Genomic DNA, 20,638 nt, shown 5'->3' on the forward strand with positions numbered 1-20,638 from the left:
TCACCTGAGCAACAACCCCTGAGCCACTGGGCTGCATGGGAAAGCCCACTGTGCCAGTCTGGAATGAGGACTCACCTTCCCCTTGAAGGAATTTCACAGATTTCCTTCATAAAAGCTCCAGGAAAAAGCCCAGAGTGTGAGCAGCAGCTCTGCCCTTTGCTGGGGCCATCCTGCTTCCCCTCCAACCCTCCCTGCACACAGCCTGGCTGGAGCACATGGGAACTCGCCTTGTTCTGCTGCTGTTCAGGACAGAAACTCCTCCTGGATTGATTTCTAGGGCTCTTTGGGATAAAAGAACCTCAGCAGCAACAAACACTGCCCTGGACAAAATGCTGAGTGCACGGGGCTTGCAGTAGGATCCAGGAGTTTGCCACGGAACCAGGCAGGGGTGGCACTGCCTCGGCTCAGCTGCTCTTCTGTCCTTTAATTCAGGAACTCTCTGGGGTGTGAAGGGAAATACCCACAACCCCTCTGTTACCATCGGTGGTTGAGGGGACAATTGTGACACATTCCATGCCAAAGAGACCAATATTTGGATTTAACTATTCAGGGCATCTCCGAGCACACGCAGCATCTGTGACTCTTCACGTCTGTCAGCTGAAACCTCACATCCTTCCCTGCCCAGCATTAAAAAAATCCAAGCCCACACCACCCAGCAAGGCTGGGATCTTGGCTGCTAATGGGATGAAATCTCTTCGAGCCAGTCTCATCTAACATTTCAATCACTTGAATCTCTCTAATCTTATCACAAAAGACTTGATTCTCTGTGCAGCAGCCAAGTCACCAGAAACGTCACCCTAACATCTGCTCCGTGGCCAGAGCCCATTTATCCTGCAAAGTCACCGTGGCTGGAGGCACCCTGTGAAATCTGGGGTGGCCTCTGGTCTTTGTGCTCCTGGAGCAGCTCGGTGCCAAGGAGCAGGCGCCTGCCACAGCTGGGACATGGCCCTTTCCCCTCTGCATGAAGAGGTGCCTGCGTGGCTCTCTCAGCTGCAGCTCCAGTTTCTCTTTCCCCGCGTTGCAAACACCAAAGCACAACCCCCCAGTGACAGCAGGGCACGAGAACAGGGGACACTGAGGACACTGAGCCAAGCACCAGCGATGGAACATCTTCCACAGGGGGAAGGCAGCCCTGGATCCAGCTGGGACAGCCAGGGGTGCACGGGCACCCAGCTGCTCTAAGGGGAAACTGTAAAACTGGAAGCACAGCTCAGACACACAGATGGCACAGAAAGGGGATGAGATGGGCAAACACCGCAGGAACACGGAGAGTTCGGCAGAAAATCAAAAAGTAGTAACAGGAACGGAACAAGAATTGGAAAGGAAAGTGATAGAAGAGGAAAATAATAATGGGGGAAAAATGAAACCAACAGGAACAAAAACACACAGGAACTAACTTTCCAAGTCAAACTCAGGGTCACTGAGAGGGCTGCTCAGACCAGAATCTGCAGAAAACAGTAAAAAATAAATAAATAAAAGATACACTTTTGTAAAAACTTCATGCTAATAAAAAAACCAAAAACCAACATAAATCTAAAGAGGAAAAGAAAGGTATTTTTGTGCTGATTAGGACAGGATATCTAAGATGTGCTATGCTTTCTCCTGTCTGAGCTGCACATTCCCATTCCCATGTCCCTCCTCTGTTTCACTGCTGGGGACAGCATGGAGATTCTACCTGGGGTCACCTCTCTGGAGAAGAGCCTACAGGCCTCCTCTGAGCCACAATATATTGAATTTAAATGCCTTTAACTCAGAGAGCACCTGTGGACTCTTCCTCTGCAAACTGCACCACAGCCTCTCCATCACCACCAACACACCCCAAGCTCATTTTTCCATCCATTTCCATTTTCACCCAGTGTTTCCAAAATTCTGTGGGAGGCAGGTGATCAACACCCCCAAATCCTTTAAAACCTTTTAGTGCTTCACAAATGATAGAGCAGAGTAACACCAGGTAGGTCAACTCTGGCCAGACAGACTTGGAAAGGAAAGCATCTCCTAAAGCCAGACCAGACACAGGCAGTGTCTTTTGGGATCTGCAGAGCCTTAATGCAGGTCTTGGTGTCTCAGGTGCCCTTTACAAATCTCCCAGAGCCAGAATTCAGAGGTACAGCATGACCAAAGCAGCGGGGCCAACAGAAGCCTGACTCCATCCATCCCATTACCTGGTGGAAGCACCCTCAGCTGACTCTGCTGTCCTGGGGGACAGAGAAAAACTCCCCTCAGGGAAACACATGAACCAGCCCTGCCAGCTGCTTCCTGGCACCCAGACCAAGCTGGAAGGCCACAGCTTATTATTTTTATCTCCCGAGGGAGTGCAGCTCCTTCTCTTGGGTCTCCCACCTCCCTCCAGCTGGAGCAGCCACAGAATGGTCCCAAAGGAAGCACCCAGACAAGAGCAAACTGCTGCTGAGCTGGGGGCACTCAGAACATCTCCAACACCTTCAGACTCTCCTGCAAGAGCAGCACTAAGAGCTGATTTAGGGACCTACCTGTGCTGGACTGCTGTCCCTGGAGTGACCCTGCTGCCATGCCTCAGCTGAGCATTGCTCCTGAGCCTGGGCTGATCCCAACAGCTGCTTCCTAATTCATTTTGGAAAGACCCCCTCAGCCTTTGTGCTTCCCCTGCTCTCTGTCCCTGCTGCCAGCCCCCCCTAAGGAAACTGGACAATGCTAAGGACAGGACTGGGATGGGAAGGAGAAACAGGAGCTACAGAAACATTACTAACGAGCACAAACAGCAAAAAAAAAAAAAAAAAACAAACAAACTGAAAACAACAGCCAGCCCCCAAAAAGCACAATAAATTCCCTTCCAAATCCTCGAGCACCAGGAACTTGGAGGCAGAGGTGTGGACAGGCACTGGGTCAGCATGGCCACGTGTCCAGCTGTGTGAGGAGGTGTCAGTGGTGCTGCAGAGGTGCCATGCAGGCAGCTGGGACATGCATGGACATGGGGACACGTGTGTGCAGGAGGGAGGTGCACAGAGCCCAGCACTGAGAGCCAGGCTGGCCCAGCCCTGGCAGTGCCCAAGGCCAGGCTGGACAAAGCTTGGAGCAACCTGGGGAAGTGGAAGGTGACCTGCCCATGGCAGGGGTGGAACTGAGTGGGCTTTAAGGTGCTCCCAATCCACACCAGTTGGGATTCCATCACAGCATCTGCACCAAGTGAGGAGAAGCTGCCTCACCTGCACCAAGCAACCAGCTCCTTTCCCCTTGCAGAGCCCAGGGGCAGGCCTGGCTGCCAGCAGGAGTGGTTTGGCACCAGAAAGCACCAGTTCCAGCTGTGGCTGGAGCACTGGGTGCTGGGCAGCCTGCCACACTCCATCTCCCCACCCAGGAGCTCCCAGCTGGGGCACAGGGCAGCACGGGTGCTCTGGTGTGTCTGGCACAGCCACGGCCCTTGCAGCTCAGCCCAGAATGCACCAATTTCTCTGGAAATCCAGGAAAACCCTTCTTCTGCCTTGCCAGCACTGGGCACAGCCTGTGCAAGGTCCTTGAGGATGCCAGCAAAGGCAGCTTTCAGCATCCCCACTGGGCACAGATGGGGCTGGGGCTCCTTGGCTGTGCCCCAGGGCAGCACTGGCTCTCCAGGCAGGCAGGGAGGGCTCAGGGAAGGGGCAGGTGCCCCCTCCTGCCCTCCCAGCAGGACAGGCTGGTCAGCAGCAGGTTACCTGGAGTCTGGAAGTTGATTCTCCTCATTTCCACGGGGTCCTTGGGGTGGTGGGGGGCAATCTCAGCGTTGTTCAGGAGGCACTTGGTCCGTGGCTCTGAATCTTTCCGTTTGCTTCACAACAAAGCCAAAAAGAAAAAGAGACCAGAAAGAAAAAGCAGCTTAGCTTCTGGGCCTTGTGGTCTCAGCTACTCGTGTTCAGGCACGTGCAAAGCTCCCACAGAAAATCAAAGGTGCAGCCAAGGGTGTAAGTACAGAAAACACGTCAGAAAAGGGATGAGGTTTGGAAGGGTTGACAGTGCTACGTTTTAGGGGCTGACAATGGCCTGGGAGCCCCTCAGCAGCTTTCAGGTAAGTCTGGAAGTTCCCCTCTTCTCCCAGCAGCAGCACACACTGGCAGCCAGGAGCAGCTGAGGTGCTGTGAACTCTCTCTGCTCAGAGCAGCCTCCACTGAACTCTGCAGAGCAAAAAATGTTCCAACTCTGGCCAAGCCATTTCCAGCCTGAGAGAACCAGAGCCAGCAGAATCGTTTGGAAAAGTACAGAATCTCCTGGCCACGACCTTGGGTGTTGAGCTCTGATATTGCTGTTGGCTTGTTCAGGAGCTCTCAGAGCTGCCCTGCTACAGAGAGAAGTCAGAGCAGCAGTTTTCAATCTTCTTTGAACTGCAGAACCCTAAAAATCTGGGTTCAACAAACAGTGTAGACACATCCTCTCCCAGCACAGCTGTGCCTGCTGAGATCCACCTCTCCCTGCCAGGCACCAGAGCCCGCTCCAACCCGCCAGCTGAGCTGCACATGGAAGTGCTTCCTAATATATTTCCCTCCAAATGGGCTAGGTTAGCTTAGGCAGCTGAAAAAGTCTTTGCTGACCTGGCTCATTCTCCTTGAAGAGAATTTAGAAGCAAAGCCCAGTGCTGACCTAAAGATGTGATAACTCCTTGCAGAGGAACAGTGATGAGCTGCTGGGAGCTGAGCTTCTGCAGAGAGCAGAGAATGGGACCCCCATCCCCAGGCTTGGAAAGGTGGTCCCAGCCCTTCCAGGGAGGGGCTGTGGAGCTCCTCACCTCTCCTGCTCAGGGTGCACAGAGGCCTCCAATAATTGCCTGCAGCAGCAATGGCAATCACTTAGGCACAGGGGAGGTTATTCAGGACATTTTTAGCTGTCTCTTGATGTCATTAATAGCCAGAAGAAGTGGTCTGAGCCCTGCCAGCACTGCATGGGGCAGCATTTTGGAATGACACCACTTTGCAGTTTGGGTTTATTTTTGCTGCAGTTCTGGAACTGCTGTTAACAGTTTATGGACTGAACCCATCAGTTACTTCCAGCGAAAGCTCTTCCAGTCTCATTTCTGCAGTCATGAACAGACTCTGTCAGAAGCCCTTGGCTGAGGGGCAAGAGCAGCTTCTGCCACGGGACAAGGACAGCCCAGCTGGTGAGAATCCTGCTTGCTGTGTGCCACTGGCTCAGGGACAGCCCGTGTGAAGCAGCCAGACATGCAGAAACCCACTTTCACCTCTGACAGCCACACAAATGAGAGCTTCTGTGCTCCATTAACCCAGCACTTTATGAGCCATTTACTGTCACTGCTGCTCAACCTGAGAAAGGGCTGTTTTATTTAGGAATGGACAAACAGGAGAAAACTGGGCTTGCTTTGCTTTTTCTGCCCCAGTTCAAACATGGTCCCAGCTACTCTGACATGGGGTTTCTGTGAGGACAGATCTAGAGGTGGGAACTGCACCAACAAAGCCCCAACCCCACACAGCAAACACTGCTTAACACACAGCAAGCAAGAACCTGAATAAATGGCAAATCTGGTGCTCTTACCTGTCCGGTTTGCTGTCCAGGAAAGCAGTAAGTGGAGAGAAGACAAGACAAATGCTCAGGTTAGAAAGGACTTGCAGAGGTGGGGGGAAGCATTTGCTCAGCTCTAACCCTGGCAGCAGAGGTGGGACCAGCAGAGATCACCCAGCCACAGGGACACCAACCAGGACCCCTGAGCCCCTGTCCCAGAGCAGCCTCATGCTGGGTGCAGAGGGCACTCTCCAGTGCACAAGGGAACACACAGGTCGAAGATGGAGCAGGGCTGGGAGAGCTCTCCCCACCCTGGGAACAAGCTGGCCCAGCTAAGGACACCTCTGCTGGCCATTGCCACCTTCATTCACTTTGCTCAGCCCCTGCTTCTCCTCCTGTCCCCTTCCCTTGCCCGGTGTGTGCTCAGGAGACCCCCAGCTCTCATCCACACACCACGAGCTGCTCAGAAAGCCAAGGGAAAGGAGACAAAAAGGGCTTTTCCCTTCTCTCTCCTGAAGCCTCACACCATGCTCCTGTCTCCCAGCTCCAGCAGAAAACCAGTCTGAGAGCAGTGGAGGTCTCTGCTGTCCCCCAGCTCAGGGGTGCCTCCCCTGCATCCCCCCACTGCCCACAGGCACAGGGAGCAGCCAGGCTGACTCCTGACACACTCACTGCCCAAGGGAGTGTCTGTGGAACAAGCACAGCTTTCCTGGGAGGGCCATGGGGCAGAATCTGCAGCAGCAAATCCCTGCAACCCCCTGCTAATCCCTCCTGTGCTGGGCAGACTCTCCCAGCCCAGCATTTGTGCCTCAGGGCTCCTCTCTCCAGTGCCCAGGGAAGGGCAGGACAGAAACCCCCTTTGGGGCCCTGGGGACACCCAGAACCATCTGAGGTGTGGGCAGCTCTTACTTCTTGTAGAGCAGGATGGCGATGACGATGCAGATGATGAAGACCACGGCCAGGACGGGCCCGATGACCCAGATGAGCCCCTCCTCACCATCGATGATGGGCTGGGGGTCAGGGTTGTCCAGCTGGATGGGGTCAGAGAAGGGACTGGCAGCATAGGTCTGGAAGACAGGGAACAGGGTGGAACTCAGCTCAGAGGTGGCGTGGGGACTGAAGAGTGGGCAAGCACAGGACATTCCACAGGAGGAGCTGCTGGAGAGGATGAGAGCTCTCTGCAGCACAACCCAAATGCTGACAGGGAAAATGCCCTCTTCAGCCTAGAGAACATGCCCTGCTCCTGGGCATCCACATGAGGGGCACCTTCCAGTGCTGCAGTGAGACAGAGCACGGAAAGATCACACTCATGTGAGGCTCCAGCCTGCCCTGTGCCTGTCTCACCCCTTTTGTGCTTTCAGAGATGCAGCTGCTTCTGCTCCAGCACAGCCCTGAGCCCTCACCACTGCCACAAACACACAAACACTTTCCCCAAGCTCTCATGTAACCATCTGGATTTTGACAGTCAGAGGGGATTACAGAGCAAGAGGGAAGGGATTAAAACAAGAATTAATGCTTGGTCTGGTGACTGAAAAAAACCAATCCTGACAAATAAATACAAAGTGGTAAAACACTGTGTGTGTCCTCTGCTGCCTCTGCACTGAGCTGGGCTCTTGAGCAGGATCAGAGGCACATTCAAACCCTTCAGAGTCCTGACTAAGGATGAATTCCCATCCTAGACAGGAACTCCAGAAACTGAACAGCACAGACAACTGGCATGGCCTGCTCTGGGGGAGCAGCCAGAGACAGGACAAGAACAGGAGCTCTGGGTCCTTGAACTCCATCAGCTCTGAGCAGGCTGGAATGCTGCTCCACACTCAGGAGCTGCTGTGGATCCAGGCCACTGGGAGTGAGTCTGCAGCACCTTGTTCTAAAGCAGAAATTACCTCAAGCTGCAGTAATCCGATTGAGAAACCCATTCAGGAGCGTGTCAGCCTAATCCTTTAATATCAAATACACAAGTAAATATTTATTGGGGGAAAAAAACCTCTGAAAACCCTTAATTTCCAATAGCTCCCTGCTACAATTCCATAGGGGGATTTAAAAACAACAAAGTATTAGGCTGTTTCCTATTGTGTGTGAGGGAGGAGGCAGGTAAATATTAAAATAGTTGTTTTCATAAAGCCAAGTACAGCTCCAGTGAAAACAGCACAGATGCTGAATTGGTAGAGAGAACTTGTAGTTTTCCATAAAAAAATGGAAACATCTGTGCTTGAAGAGGAACTTAGCAAAGCCCAGAGTGTGACATGCTCTTGGAGCAGGATGTCTGGGGTCACTGCTCTGAGGAGTTAAAGAACAGCCTTTAAAGGAAATTACTGTTCAGAAAGGGGTTTGAGCCAGGGCTCTCTGAACTCCTGTGCTGTCCTGAGGGGAGAGTTCCCTGTTCCTCCCCACTCTGGACTCCAGTCTGGAGCCACAAGTGTACAACGTTGGTGCACAAAGACTGGGACAATCACAGCTCCTCTTGTCCTTGGTGCTTGGAAGAGACAAATGCAGGCACAAGCAGAAGCAGCTCATCAAGCACACGAGCCACAGCTGGAAAGAGAAAGCCCTGGGGGCTGGCAGGAGGGCAGGGCTGCGGCAGCTCCCTGCTCCATCCCCAGGGAGCAGCGAGGCACGGGCAGCAGGCGGCACTTACGGCCTCGGGCTCCTGCAGCACGGCCAGGATGAAGAGCACGTATTTCTGCCCTGGCTCCAGGGCTCTGTTCTCGAAGTTGTCGTAGTGTTTCATGTCGCCCAGGATGAAGTGGGAGGGCAGCGAGCGGAAGCGGGCAGCGATGTAGGGCTTGGGGAAGTCCAGCTGCCGCGAGTGCCGCAGGCTGCGGCGCCGCAGCCGGGCGATGTCCTGCACCAGCTGCAGGAGGAGAGCAACACGTGAGAGCCTGCCAAGGAGCAGCAAGGAAAGCCAAACCTGCCCTCCCAGCCTGGCTGCTCTGAATGAGGAGCAGGTACCCCAAATCCCCCTCCCAGCCCTCAGGTCCCCATCCCACTCCAGCTGTTCTCTCTCCCCCTGAGCTGAGTCCAGTCTCACCCACACTCACCTCCTCCAGGTCCATCTCCTCAGGGCTTCCCAAGGGGTTGAGGAACTGTCCTCCCCGGGACTTCCTCAGAGGCACCACCACAATGTAGAAAGCTCTAAATGTTGGGAATGATGAGAAGAAACAGAAGGAATTAGCCATGGAAGAAGGCAGTGCACACACTGATGCGAGTTTGCCCAAACTGCCCCACTGGCTCAAGCCCTTTATTTTGCATTCAGCACATTTGTTGTTCCTGGAAAGAGCTGGATTCAGTGGCAGCCCCATGTCTCCTTGTGCACTCCCTGCACACTTCTTTGGCTTTCCCTATTAGTTGTGGAAGTGCTTCCAAAAGGCAACAGTCAGGAAGGCTGGAAATGCAGGGATCACCCTCCTGGTATTGCCCCTGGGGCTTTGTCGTGGTCTCCATCCATCAGGGCTGACCCCCAAAACACAAACTGAGCACCCCACCCCTGCAGTTAAGCAGAAAACAGAAACCTACTGGACAGGCACAGAGCTCTTCACGTCGGGGAGAATCACCACCACGTTGCCATCAGCATCAGGCTTGTGGGTCACCTCTGGCTTCTTGGACAACAAGTCAGCAGCAGTCCAGGCTGCGACGTTCTGCTGCAGCCCCCCCATGCTGTTGCCCTGGTTCATCAGCACGAAGTTGTAGAAGGTGCGGGGCCGCAGGTGGGTGATGAGTTTCTTGGTGGTCCGTCCGTCCACGTCGACGTGCAGCCCGTTGTACTGGATCTGTGGGAGGGGAGGAGGTTGTTCCCTGAGCAAGGCTGGTGCTGCTCCAGCTCCTTCCTCCCCATCCCTGTGCTGAGCAGGGAACACGGAGCACCCAGCCCTGCAGAGCTGGGGCACACACAGGGAAGAAACTCCTGCACTCCACTTGCCTTGTATGGGGTAGGAGAGTTGTAATTCTCAGGGAACTCCCAGCTCAGAAGGACAGATGTCTTTGTCACCATCTTCACCTTGAAGTTTTTGGGTAAAACTGCAGAGAAAAAAGTGAGGAGGAAGGGGAGAAAGGAGAAGAAAAGGCAGCAGAGGGAAGGAAGAGCAGGAAAGAGAAGGAAAAGAATGTCAAGTGCTGGAAGAGGGGCCTGCCAGGCTGGGTCTGGCTGCAGGAACTGAAGGGATTGCTCCCTCCTCCACTGTGCTTGAGTTTTGCCAAGGTCCATCTCCCTGTGCTCCCTGTCCCCATGCCTAACCCCAGGAGGGCACGTGCCTTTGCCCCCACACTCTGGGCCTGGGTGGCTGCTGCAGGAACGAGGTGCTGCCTGGCTGAGCATGCTCAGGTGAAGAAAAACCCATCGCAGGTCACGGCTCGAGGGTTTGTTTGTTTGGTTTTTTTTTTAATTTTTGCTCTTTTCTTTTGGCTGTTTGCAAAAGCTGAAGAAAATGCTCTTCCCACCTGTACAGCGACTGGCCCCCCCCTTCAGGTGCCAGCGACAGGAGGTGTCCGGACTTAACTTAGAAGAAAGTGGTAAAAGGGACTTACCTGGCACAAGGCAGAGAGGAGCGGAGGGACTGAGTGTGACACCAGAGTGCTTTGCATTTACTCACGAGCCTGGCTGAGCCTGGCCTGACCTCTCCAGCTCTCTTGCCTCCCGGCACCAGCCCCGGACACAAGGGGAGAGAGGGAGGAGAAACCGGTGAGTCCTACCTTGGTCCAGCTGGAACGTCCGATACTGGACGGTCGGGCTGTAGGGCCCGGGGCCTTTACTGGTGTGAGCACGGATTTTAACATCATAGGCGGTGTTGGGTTTGAGGCCGTTGAGGGTGTACGAGTTCTCTGGGGAGGGGGGCAGCTCTTTTTCCAGCAGGTTCCCGGGAGAACCGGTTTCCCGGTAGGCCACGGTGTACTTGACGATGGCGCCGTTCCTCTCGGCCAGCACGGGGGGCAGCCAGCCGAACTGCACCGACATGGACGTGACGTTGCTCGCCTCCAGGATCTGGGGGTAGCCCTTGGGGATGTCTTCGGGGGTGGTGAGTTCCTGCACGGCTTCCTCCCCGAAGCCAGCCCGGCTTTTCACGGCCAGCTTGAACACGTACGTGGCGCCCTTGTGGATGCTGGCAGCCAGGTACTTGTCCTCCAGCGCTGAGAACTCCAGGGTGGCCAGAGGCTCCACGTCCTTGCGGCCAAACTGCAGCCGGTAGCCCAGCACCTGGCCCTCTGCATCCAGAGGGGGCTCCCATTTCACCAGCAGAGTGTTCTCCTCTGTCTGGTGCACAGACAGGATGGGCTTTCCTGGGACTAGGAGAGAAGAGAGACACCTTCAGCCAAGGCTGGGCAGGGGACAGGAGCTGCAGGGACTCTTCAGCTGCAGCAGCAGGTTTCTCAAGCCAGCAGCAATGCTCCAGCTCGGCTCCGTGGAACCCAAACTGCTGCCACCCTGTACAGGTGGATGGGCCCTAAACAGTTTGGGAAATGAGGAGCACTGCCAACACGTCAGCCGTGAGCTGCTGACATTCCTGAATTTATTTCCTTCCCTTTGTTCACACGGAAAGATGTGCACAGCCCCTCCCCTGCCCCTGGACCACTCACCCTCCCAGCACTGGGAAGAACAGACTCAGGAGTCAGACTCCCAGCCTCCTGTCCCAGCTGCTTCCCAGGGCAGGGAAAAACAAACCTGGAGTCTCCAAAGTCCCAACCTCCCTCTCTCTCTCCATTACACAGCCCAACTCATGCAGAAAGAGACTGGAACAGATTGGGCCAGGCTGGGGAGTCCAGAGCAGCTGAGGGTGAAGCAGTGAAGGATGGAAGGAAGTCTGGGCAGCCCCAGGTCCTGAGCAGCAGGCACAGGGCCAGCTCACATGGCTGGCAGGCAGCTCATCACCCACTTGGGCACAGAAGGAAGCACAGGCAGAGGAACCAGAGCCCAAAATGTGTGCGAGGCAGAGGGCAGGGAGAGCTGCTGCTCACTCTGTGCTGCTCCTCTCCTCCGGAGGAAGGGAACTCACAGTGCTGGAGCATTTTCAGTGAGCTCCCCCATGTCTGAGGGTTCTGGGGAGCTCAGCAGTGCCATGTCTCTGCCTAATGAGCCCTGGCACTGCCTGACTGCTAAGCAAGCCCACAGCCACAGTTAAATGACACGTGCAGGCCCAGAGATCCCCGAAGCCAGAGAAAGCAGAGCATTAATTCCAGCAGCTCACGCGTCATTGACACTCAGCTCCACTATTAGAGATCTCATTTCCCTCTCTCCGCCTTGGTATTTCTCCTGCTTGGACAGGAGGAGAGAAAATGGAGTTGGGAGATGTCCCAGCCCACTCCCACAGCACGAGCCTGAGCAAGGGTGAGGGCTGGCATGAGGGAGCAGGGCAGGATCTGAAAGGGTCACACTGGGGAACTCTGCCTGCTGCCTCCACTGACAGCAGTGGGGACGAGGGGCTGTCTCTGAAACAAATGCTGCATTCCTTCCAAACTGCCAGAGAACGGCAGGGACGGTGCTGGGAGAGCCAGCCCCTCCCTTGGGAATGCCTAAGGAACACATTAAAGAGAAAAAGAGTGCCATTACCTTTATGTTTCAGTTTTTATCACAAACGTTACTGTAATCAGCTGAGCTTGAAAGTATTACATCTGCACAACAAATATTGTTTGGAATAAAGGTGAGAAGAAAGTTCAAAGAGGGGGAAGTGTTTTATTTTGCAATTGGTTTGGACAGTAAAGGAGAAAATCAGATGTATTACTGTATTTAAATTCAGCCCCCAGCCCTGAATGATAAAGAAAGAAATCTCTCCTCTCTGAAGGTGTATTGACTCAACACGGCAAAGAAGGTAAGAATGCTACAGAGCCATTTGAAAGATTTTTTTTTAAAATAGCTATTTCAAGTCGGGGGAAATTGAGTTTTGGGTAATAGCTGCTGTACTGGAGAAAACATCCCTCTGTGACTGATCACCTGCACTGCAAATCCTAATGGGAAGAGATGAGGGAGGGTGACAAGGGAGAGTGACAAGGGAGCCAGGCAGAGAGAAAGGCTCCAGGAGAGGAAAACAGAAAGGGTGGAGAGCCTCGGGAAGAAGGAGAGCAGAGCAGGGAGTTAGTGAGGAGAAACAAGGACAGAACTGCAGGGGAAGGAGAAGAGGGTGAGTGAAGGAAAAGGCTTTGGCAGGTATGTGCAGGCAGAGCCCAGATCCCAGAAATGGGAGCCAGGAAAGGTCAATACTGTCAGAGTTTCTCCCTCCAGCAGTCCTGAGCGCAGGGGATGTGCACCCAGACATGGTACCAGAAGAGAAGAGTGGGCAGGACAAGCACCACTGTCTGCCTGCTGCTCTTCAGGTCTTTGCAAGTCACCACCCTGAGAGCAGAGCTGTGCTGTCCCCAGTGTACCTGCGTGGGCCACCTGCAAAGCTGCAGCCTCTCCATCAGACCAGGAAGAGTCCCTTTCCTTCTGATGCACTGGAATTTACAGCCCAAGAGATTACAAGGGACAAGTTCATCCTCTGTTGTGTTTCTGGGTGTGCCTGGGCTTTCTGAAGCACTGGACAGAAAATTGTGACTTGTGGTGAGGGCTGCATGTGAGGAATGAAGGGATTTCTGCCTCTCTAAATCTAACTCTGCCTTTGGGGCAGCCTGGCTCTTGCTGCAAGTCTGGCTCTTCCTTTGAGAAGGGAGTGGGAAGAAAGAAGGTGAGTCTGGAGAAGCCCCTTGGCTTTAGGGAATGGGTGAATCCCAGTGGCTGAGGGAAAGGCTCTCACCTGCACCCTTGGTGGTGACCACTTTGGGTTTGCTGCGAGCACCATCTCCCTTCATGGTGTAGGCGGCCACGGTGATGGAATAGGCAGTCTCCGGCTGGAGCCCAGCAATGATCATTTCCTGTTTGCCAGATGCCAAAGGGAAATCGTGTCAATATTCAGGCCCACACCCAAGAGCAGCTCTCTCCTCCTGGCAGGAGTCTCAGCCCTTTTCCAGCATGCAGGAACACCAAATCCAAGGGCACGAGACACTCTGGGGCTTCTGTGGGAAGTGGCAGAGGGGGAGAGCCCCGTTCCCCTGGCGAGACACTCACAGCTCTGCAAACACAGCCTGGCTCTGCAGGGCCCTGTGCAAGGCATCCTCCTCCAGATCTGCCTCTCACACATCCCTGTCTTCACACAAACCACTTCAGCATCCAAATGCTGTCGCTCCCTTCAAAGCTTTCCACTCCACTGTGCGGCCTCAGAGGAGGCTCAGAGGTTTCAGGGAGATTACATTTTTTTCACCATTACCCCTCTCTTCTCTCCTCAAGAGATATTTTTAATGCTTTCATAATATTAAAGGGATTGCTTGAATGCAAAGTGCAAGACGACACATTCCGCTCACGCTAAAGCTCCCTGCTAAATCCCACCCCCTCCTTCCCCATCCTCTATCAGCCTCCCCACACCTGGCTCCCAGGAGCTTTTGTTGGAACACTGGCCTCAAGAACATCCCTTCCCCAGGAGGGATCCAGCCTTTCAAAGGGCTGTGTTGGAAAAGGAACACCCGTGCTAAATCAAACAGGATGACAGCACATGCAGCAGGGTTTTCCCCAAGGCCCCAGAAAGGAGGGAGATGGGAATGTTGTGCATGTTTTATGGCTTTCCCCTCTCCTCACCCCTTTGTGCATTCAATATTAAATCTCAGGGCAGCACTTGGGAAGAATTTGTTAGGCCTGAAAATAACTATTTCCCCTGATGGTGAGCTGGGAGTGGAACAGCAGAACTTTGAACAGTGGGATTTTGATCAGTGACTTTGGAGGCCATCAACCACAGGGACAGGTCTGGCTTCTGGAAGTCAAGAAAACTGTTCTGCTCTCACACCTGCCACTGGGTTTTACTGAGATTTTAGGAAAGGGGCTTGGCCTCCCTGAGACTCATTCTCCATCCCTCAAAGGGAGGCCCCTCACTTGGCAATCCCCAGCAGACACAAACACCACCAGTTTAGCTGTGTGTCATCTCAGAACCCTGTCATTCCAAGAAGAAAATGTTTTCTCCTACTTTCTCCTTGGTAGCTGTAGGATTTTGGAAAACATTTATCATTTTAGCAGAAATAGCAAATGCCAATGAGCCACGCTGATTTTAAGGTACTTCAAAAGTAAAAGCACCCATAATGATTCAGTGCTTTGCATCAATGAGTTTCTAAGAATCTTGGCCCTTTGAGAGTACAAAGCATTTGTTCAGGCCATGGTAGCTCAGGACTCAAGGATTCTGTGCTCCCAGTGCTTCCCAGGCTGTCTCTTCCAGACACAGAGGTGGTACAGAGCAGCCCATCTGAGCTCCCTGGTCTGGTGGAAGGTGTCCCTGCTCCCGGCTGGGAGTGGAACAAGATGGCCTTTAAGGTCCCTTCCAATCCAAACTATTTTAGGATTCTCACATGTTCAAAGCAGTCCCAAATCCAACATGCCATCTGCTTCCCCGTGGAGGAGCAGCAGACCCATCTTTCCTTCAGAGCCAAAGGGAAAACCCTGTGGGATTGCTGCGTGCTGACAAACAACACGATCACAGAGGGGCACAGAGCAGTGACAGGGAGGGGACAATGCATGGGAACACCAAAACAGGCTCTAAAACAGGCACACTTGCACTGCAAAAACAAAAACAAAAACAAAAACAAAAAAAAAAGGAAAAGGAAAATATACCACCACAACAGGAAGTGGGAGAAGGGAAGAGGCAGAACCAGCATGGGAGGATTTTTATGTTTTTACTTACGTATTCAGCAGTGTCATCTGTTTCCCACTGGGCAGAGAACAAGAGAGGTTTGGCACGTGAGAATACAAGAGGGGAAAGAAGGGAAAGACAGAGACACAGCATGAGGAAGGAGTCCCTGAGCAAGCAGCCACACAAGGTCAGAAGTTACCAGGCAAGCATGAGGGAAGAAGTAGAGTGGGAGAAATTAGTAGATTCCACTGCGGCCTTGGCCTGAATTAAAAGACTTCCTAGACACAGCAAGGATGAATGGAAGGATGGATATTTATCTCAGTGCTGGGACAGCAGCGCATACCCTTCCACAGCAACATTGTCTGGGAGCACAAAGGAACCGCAGAGAGACAGCCACGCCGTGTCCCAGGTCCCCAGGGCCCTTCTGCAGAGTCACACTGCCCAGGGCTGGCTCACCCCCTCCCACAGCCTCCCGGGCTCGCCCAGGTGAGCCCTTACCTGGGCGTCGGCCAGCATGATGTCCTTGATGTGGGGCAGCCCCCTGGCCTCGCCGTTCTCCATGCGCACGTAGTGCACCTGGTAGCCGCGGATCTGGCCGTGCTGGCGGCTCGGCACCGGCGAGCGCCAGAACACCTGGATGGCCGAGGAGTTGAGCACCTCCACCTCCACCTTCCGCGGTGGAGCGCTGGGCACTGCGGGCAGGGAGGCAAGAGAGGGGCTCCAGTCACTGGGGGTGCTGCTTGGAGCCCGTCCCTGCTCGTCTGGGGAGTGCCCACTCTGGATGTGAGCTCTGCGAGGAGGGGAGACCTGAGCACCTGAGTGCACCATCACCTGGCACTGGCCTGCCAGCTCTGTGGGACTGTGAAGCTCTGTGGGACCTGGTCTGCACGGCCTGGGCACAGGCGTGGTGTCACTGTCCAGTAAGAAATGACACAGAGCCATCAGCAGGCTGAGGGGCATAAAGAGCACGTCTCTACTACAGACTGCTCCTTTTACAACTGCTCTGATGCAGGTAGACCTGATTGGTCATCTAATCAATACATTTCACTGACCGGCTAATTAGCAAGATGCCCATTTACAAACAATCTTATGAGAATAACAAGAAAACAGATATTAGGAAAAGAACACCTTCAGGTTGTTTTTAATAATTGGCTATCATTGTTTATCTCCAGCTCCCTAAAGTCTCCCAGGCCAATTCTGGGAAAATTTATCTAGCTTTCTCTCTCTCTGACTGGGCTGCCACACCCCCAGGATGGGAACAGCCCCATCTATCATCCAGCCAGCCTTCCACAGGCTCCTTTGTGCCCAGTTTGCTCAGATGGAAGGAACCATTATAGCTCCAGATCTCCTTCTGAGGGCAAAGCCAACTTCCAGCGAGCCAGAAAAGCCCTGGTCCCGCCTGTGGGAGGTCAGGGTGGAGAGGATCAGGAGAGGGCTTCTCCTTGGAATTCCCTCATCTCTCTGGCAGGACAGGGCTTGGTGGCTACAACTGCAGAATCTCAGGACAGAAAACAAGAGATGTCTTGGATGGAATTTGGGCTGAATCTTTGGAAACACTACTACTAATCACACAGGGCATGGCAGCCTCCTCTACCAGGAAATCACACTTTCTGAGCAGGGTACTCTATGTTACATTTGGATGTGGGCAGAAGCTCAGGGAAACAGGACCAAGGCTGGGGACAAACCTGTTGCTTTTTAAATATTATTTTTATTTGGAATAGATGAAGAACTCCTGAAAATTTTGGGATTTCCATATTTTACTTGACCTGTATTATTTGAGGTCCTGCCCTCACAGTGAGGGTGCTCCTCTCCCTTCATGCACCCATTCATGCTTTTCCCTGGTTTTATTTTACTGTAGAAATACCAGGAAAATTCAGGTGTCTGAGTGGGGCCACTGAACTGTTGTCACCTAAGATTTTTGAAACTTTTACAGATTCCTCCTTCTACGACTGACAAAAGCTCTGACTTAAGGAGGAGGTAGTAACAAGGGATGCAGTAACAAGGAATGTGTGGGAAGTACTCTCATATTTTAAAACATGTGCTCTTAGGCACAGGGTGGGATTTTTGGGGCTGTCCCATGCAGGACCAGGAGCTGGACTTGGCTGATCCTTGTGGGTCCCTTCCAGCTCAGGATGTACAACGATTCAAGTTCTGGCAGCAAAGGTTTCCTTAGAGCAAAGGTTTTTAGTGCCTTGGCTGCTCCTGGCTCAGTGAGAGCACCTTTTCAGGGGGAGTGGTGCAGTCAAGACTCAGAGATCTGAAGAAAGACCCCAAAATCCAGGGGAGGAGAACCCTACAGACCCCAGCGCTCGGATGGCACCAGAGGGTGATGGGGTGATGGCACCAGAGGATGCCGCACGACTCAGATCCTGGATCCCACTCCGGCTCTGCCCTGGCACCACTCGAGAGCCACGGGAAGGGCCTGGCTGTGTCCCCCCAGCACGGGACAGGAGCCCCCCAGCAGAACCCAAAGCCTCTCACTCACCATCTTCATCCGTGCGCACGATGACCGGCGAGCTCTCCGGGCCCGGCCCCACCTCCGTGTGAGCCACCACGGTGACGCGGTACTCGGTCCACTTCTCCAGGGACTCCAGCAGGATCTGACTGGTGGTTGGGGGGATATCATTCACCTCCTTTAGCTCCGTGTCCTCCGAGTCCAGCGCTCGATAGTGGACGCTGTAGCCGGCCAGGACGCCGTTCTGGCTCTCGGCCGGCGGCGGCCGCCAACTTACCAGAATGGCGGTGGAGCGGGTGCTGACACATTTTACATCTTGAGGGGGGGCAGACGGTTCTACGAGGGGGGAAAATTCAGGAGCGGGAGAGGGAAAGAAGGGAAAAGGGAAGGGGGGAAAAAAAACAAAAGATGGGAAAGATAAAAGAAAAAAAAAAAGGAAAAATGATAACAAAAAAATCTAAAATAAAACGTACAAAAGTTTGGTTTAGGAAGATAAAATTAAAAGAGAAGAGAGCTTTTTGTTGTTGTCTTTTTTTTTTTTTTTTTCCGAAATGAAGAGGTTTCTTTTTTTTAAAAAAAAAAAAAAAGCCAACAGAAATTAAATGGGGCATCAAAACTGAAATGGTGGAAAGCAAAGGACTAAACCAGCAAGCGGGCCAGCCAAGAGGGGTCCTGCTGCTTCCACTAAGCTGGCACCAGCTAAACACCCAGCTGCACCCTATAAAAGCCCTTTCCTTTGGCTCCCTGTTTTACAGCAGCCTGGCAAATCCTGCTCTGGCTGGGAAAGCACTTTCCAACCTCAGTCTCTGGGATCTTGAATTTCTTTGAAGAGATCTGTGAAAATTAAGTAAGAAAAGCAAATCTTTTGCCAGGAGGCTTAAATTTAAGAGTCTGAACCTCCAGATGGAAGTGATTAGTTGTCCCCAGACTGGAGGAGGCCAAATCCCACAGTGGGAATGCCCAGGACACTGCCAAGCCATGGTGTTTAGAGAGGAGGGTTTTGAGAAAGCACTTGCAGAAGGAGGGAGGCAGTGGGTTTGGTGAGGTATTCAGGTATCCAGGGGATTTTCCAAAGCAGCAGCAGGTTTAATTCCCACTGCACTCTCTGCCTGAACTACACCAGGGTGTTTGTGGACATGCTGGCAGAAAACCTTGGGAGCTGTGGCTACCCAGGCACCTTCTCAGGGCAGCAGCAGATGCCTGCCCAAGGGTGAGCAGGAGTGGGGAAGGTGGAACCCACAGCTCTCCCTTAAAGCTCCTCTCGTTCCATCCCCTGCCCTGGGCAGGAACAGCTGCCACCATCCAGGGCTCCTTCCTGGCCCTGAACACTTCCAGGAATAGACCACACTTCTGCCTGTCACTAAGGACAACTGATCAGCCCAGGGAAGCAGAGTGTGATACATTCTCAGGGCAAATCAATAAATCCAATATCACCCAACTGCAATAAAGAGCTTTTAACTCTCTGCAGCCAGGGCAGGAAACTGGGGTGAACTCACAAACCCCCCAGGTATCACCTGCAAGAAGCAGTAGATCAGTGCTGGTCACTGCTTCTCATTCCTCGGATGCTTTTTAATCAACAAAAAGCTCTTTTAGTGAGGAATGATTGTTTTCAAACCTCTTACTCCCACCCTTGAGCCAAACCCAGATGTTCAGGCCCAGTTTGCCTTGAGGACTCTGCTAAATCCAGTCACACTCAGCCCAGCTGGCACTGGAGTGAGAGCCACACACTTTGCAGGAGCCTCCAGGAGACAGAGGGAAGTGGCTTTTCAAAAAGGGCAGAGATAATCCCTCCACTGCTGTCTGAGCACCCTGCCCAGTAGGACATTTTGGGTGTTTTCCTTCTAGTTTTATGCACTACTGCTGTCTTTAACCTGGCAGAATGATCCCCTTCTCCCCAGCACTCCCAGTGAGGAGGCTGACAAGCCCTGGCCATGGCTGGCCACGCAAAACAACACAGAAGATGTCAAATGAACCAAACCAAAAAGAACAAACTGGAAAATAAAACATAAATCAAGCCAATAATTTGAAACAAAAAGAAAAAAAAAACACCAGAAAGGAAATCATAATAATAAAATAATACTGATATAAAAAGTGACTCCTTCCAGAACATTCCCAGTCTGTTTACCTACCTTCCACGCTTCAACTGCTAACTTATAAGACTTTCTTACAAGAGAACAAAGGAACTGAGCTACGAGGCCAGACCAAGCTCCTGGTGGGTTTCTGCACATGACTGGCTTTTAAAATGCTACTCTGCTCATGATGAGCCCCCCAGGTCCTCCCCCACCAGCAGAACCCCAGCTACTATTGCAGAAATGGCAATTTTGGACCCCAATCTGTTCTCTTTTGCTAAACTGTCAGCACAAAGAGCAGGACAGCACGTTCCCAGTGACAGATCTCCTTCCCTCTGGCTCTCTCCATCTGCTGTGATTGCTGCACCACCTCTCCAGGACAGAGGTGCACTGCACATCCCATGTCCCAGAACCAGCTCAAGGGTGGTTTCAAGGTATGGAGGGGCAGACTCAGCCCTCTCCCACTGCTGCCATGGTGCCATTCCCTTCTTTTTTCTGTCCTCATCAGAGGCTGGGCATATTAAAATCCACTTTTCCTGCTTAGTTCCAGCCAAAGCCACCACAGCTGAGAAACCCACTGCAGAGAGGGTCTGACCTGACCTACCCTTCATCCTGCACCTCATTCTGAAAGCCCCAGGAAGCAGAGCTCAGCTCCAGCTGGCACTGGGGTCACTGTCTGCGCTGCCACGCTCGCTCACTCACCCTCTACGCTCCAGCACAGGGACCTACTGAGAGGCCCTGGGTGAGGCCTCCTTTTGGGATGGTTTTGCACTTTCTCTGGTCAAAAAGGCAGGGTGGGGGTGGGTGATGGGGGAGAAGGCCCAGGTCCTGCCCGGCCCCCTCCCCGTCACCCCTGGGCTGCAGCAGCGGAGGAGAACAGCCAGGGGTGCTGGCTGGCCACGCTGGACACGCCTCTGGGAGCTCATGGCACTGTTTCCTTCACAATCCAGCCCAACCTGTGTGACCCTGGGGACGCTGGCACAGCGCCGGGAGCCGCGGCAGGAGCCCAGTGCCACCAA

General features: G+C 53.2%; 1 protein-coding gene across 10 annotated transcripts in view; it reads right to left on the bottom strand.

Annotated features, from left to right (window-relative positions):
* PTPRS (protein tyrosine phosphatase receptor type S) overlaps positions 1 to 20,638 on the bottom strand; it is a 126,535-nt gene that overhangs the window by 17,146 nt on the left and 88,751 nt on the right. For 2 of the 10 annotated variants that reach the window (XM_041425709.1, XM_041425701.1), the window contains 13 exons: positions 17,581 to 17,886; positions 15,594 to 15,787; positions 15,147 to 15,173; positions 13,182 to 13,299; positions 10,150 to 10,740; positions 9,380 to 9,477; positions 8,977 to 9,230; positions 8,502 to 8,595; positions 8,099 to 8,314; positions 6,370 to 6,527; positions 5,494 to 5,505; positions 3,669 to 3,781; positions 1,398 to 1,445 (listed from right to left, as the gene is read on the bottom strand). In XM_041425709.1, the coding sequence (XP_041281643.1) occupies positions 1,398 to 1,445; positions 3,669 to 3,781; positions 5,494 to 5,505; positions 6,370 to 6,527; positions 8,099 to 8,314; positions 8,502 to 8,595; positions 8,977 to 9,230; positions 9,380 to 9,477; positions 10,150 to 10,740; positions 13,182 to 13,299; positions 15,147 to 15,173; positions 15,594 to 15,787; positions 17,581 to 17,886 (2,229 nt within the window). The remainder of the gene's footprint in view (positions 1 to 1,397; positions 1,446 to 3,668; positions 3,782 to 5,493; positions 5,506 to 6,369; positions 6,528 to 8,098; positions 8,315 to 8,501; positions 8,596 to 8,976; positions 9,231 to 9,379; positions 9,478 to 10,149; positions 10,741 to 13,181; positions 13,300 to 15,146; positions 15,174 to 15,593; positions 15,788 to 17,580; positions 17,887 to 20,638) is intronic. The other 8 variants (XM_041425735.1, XM_041425716.1, XM_041425742.1 and 5 more) reach the window with 5 other exon arrangements.

The sequence above is a fragment of the Onychostruthus taczanowskii genome, unplaced genomic scaffold (assembly GCF_017590055.1).
Source record: "Onychostruthus taczanowskii isolate IOZ18803 unplaced genomic scaffold, ASM1759005v1 scaffold112, whole genome shotgun sequence".
Classification (NCBI taxonomy): Eukaryota; Metazoa; Chordata; class Aves; order Passeriformes; family Passeridae; genus Onychostruthus; species Onychostruthus taczanowskii.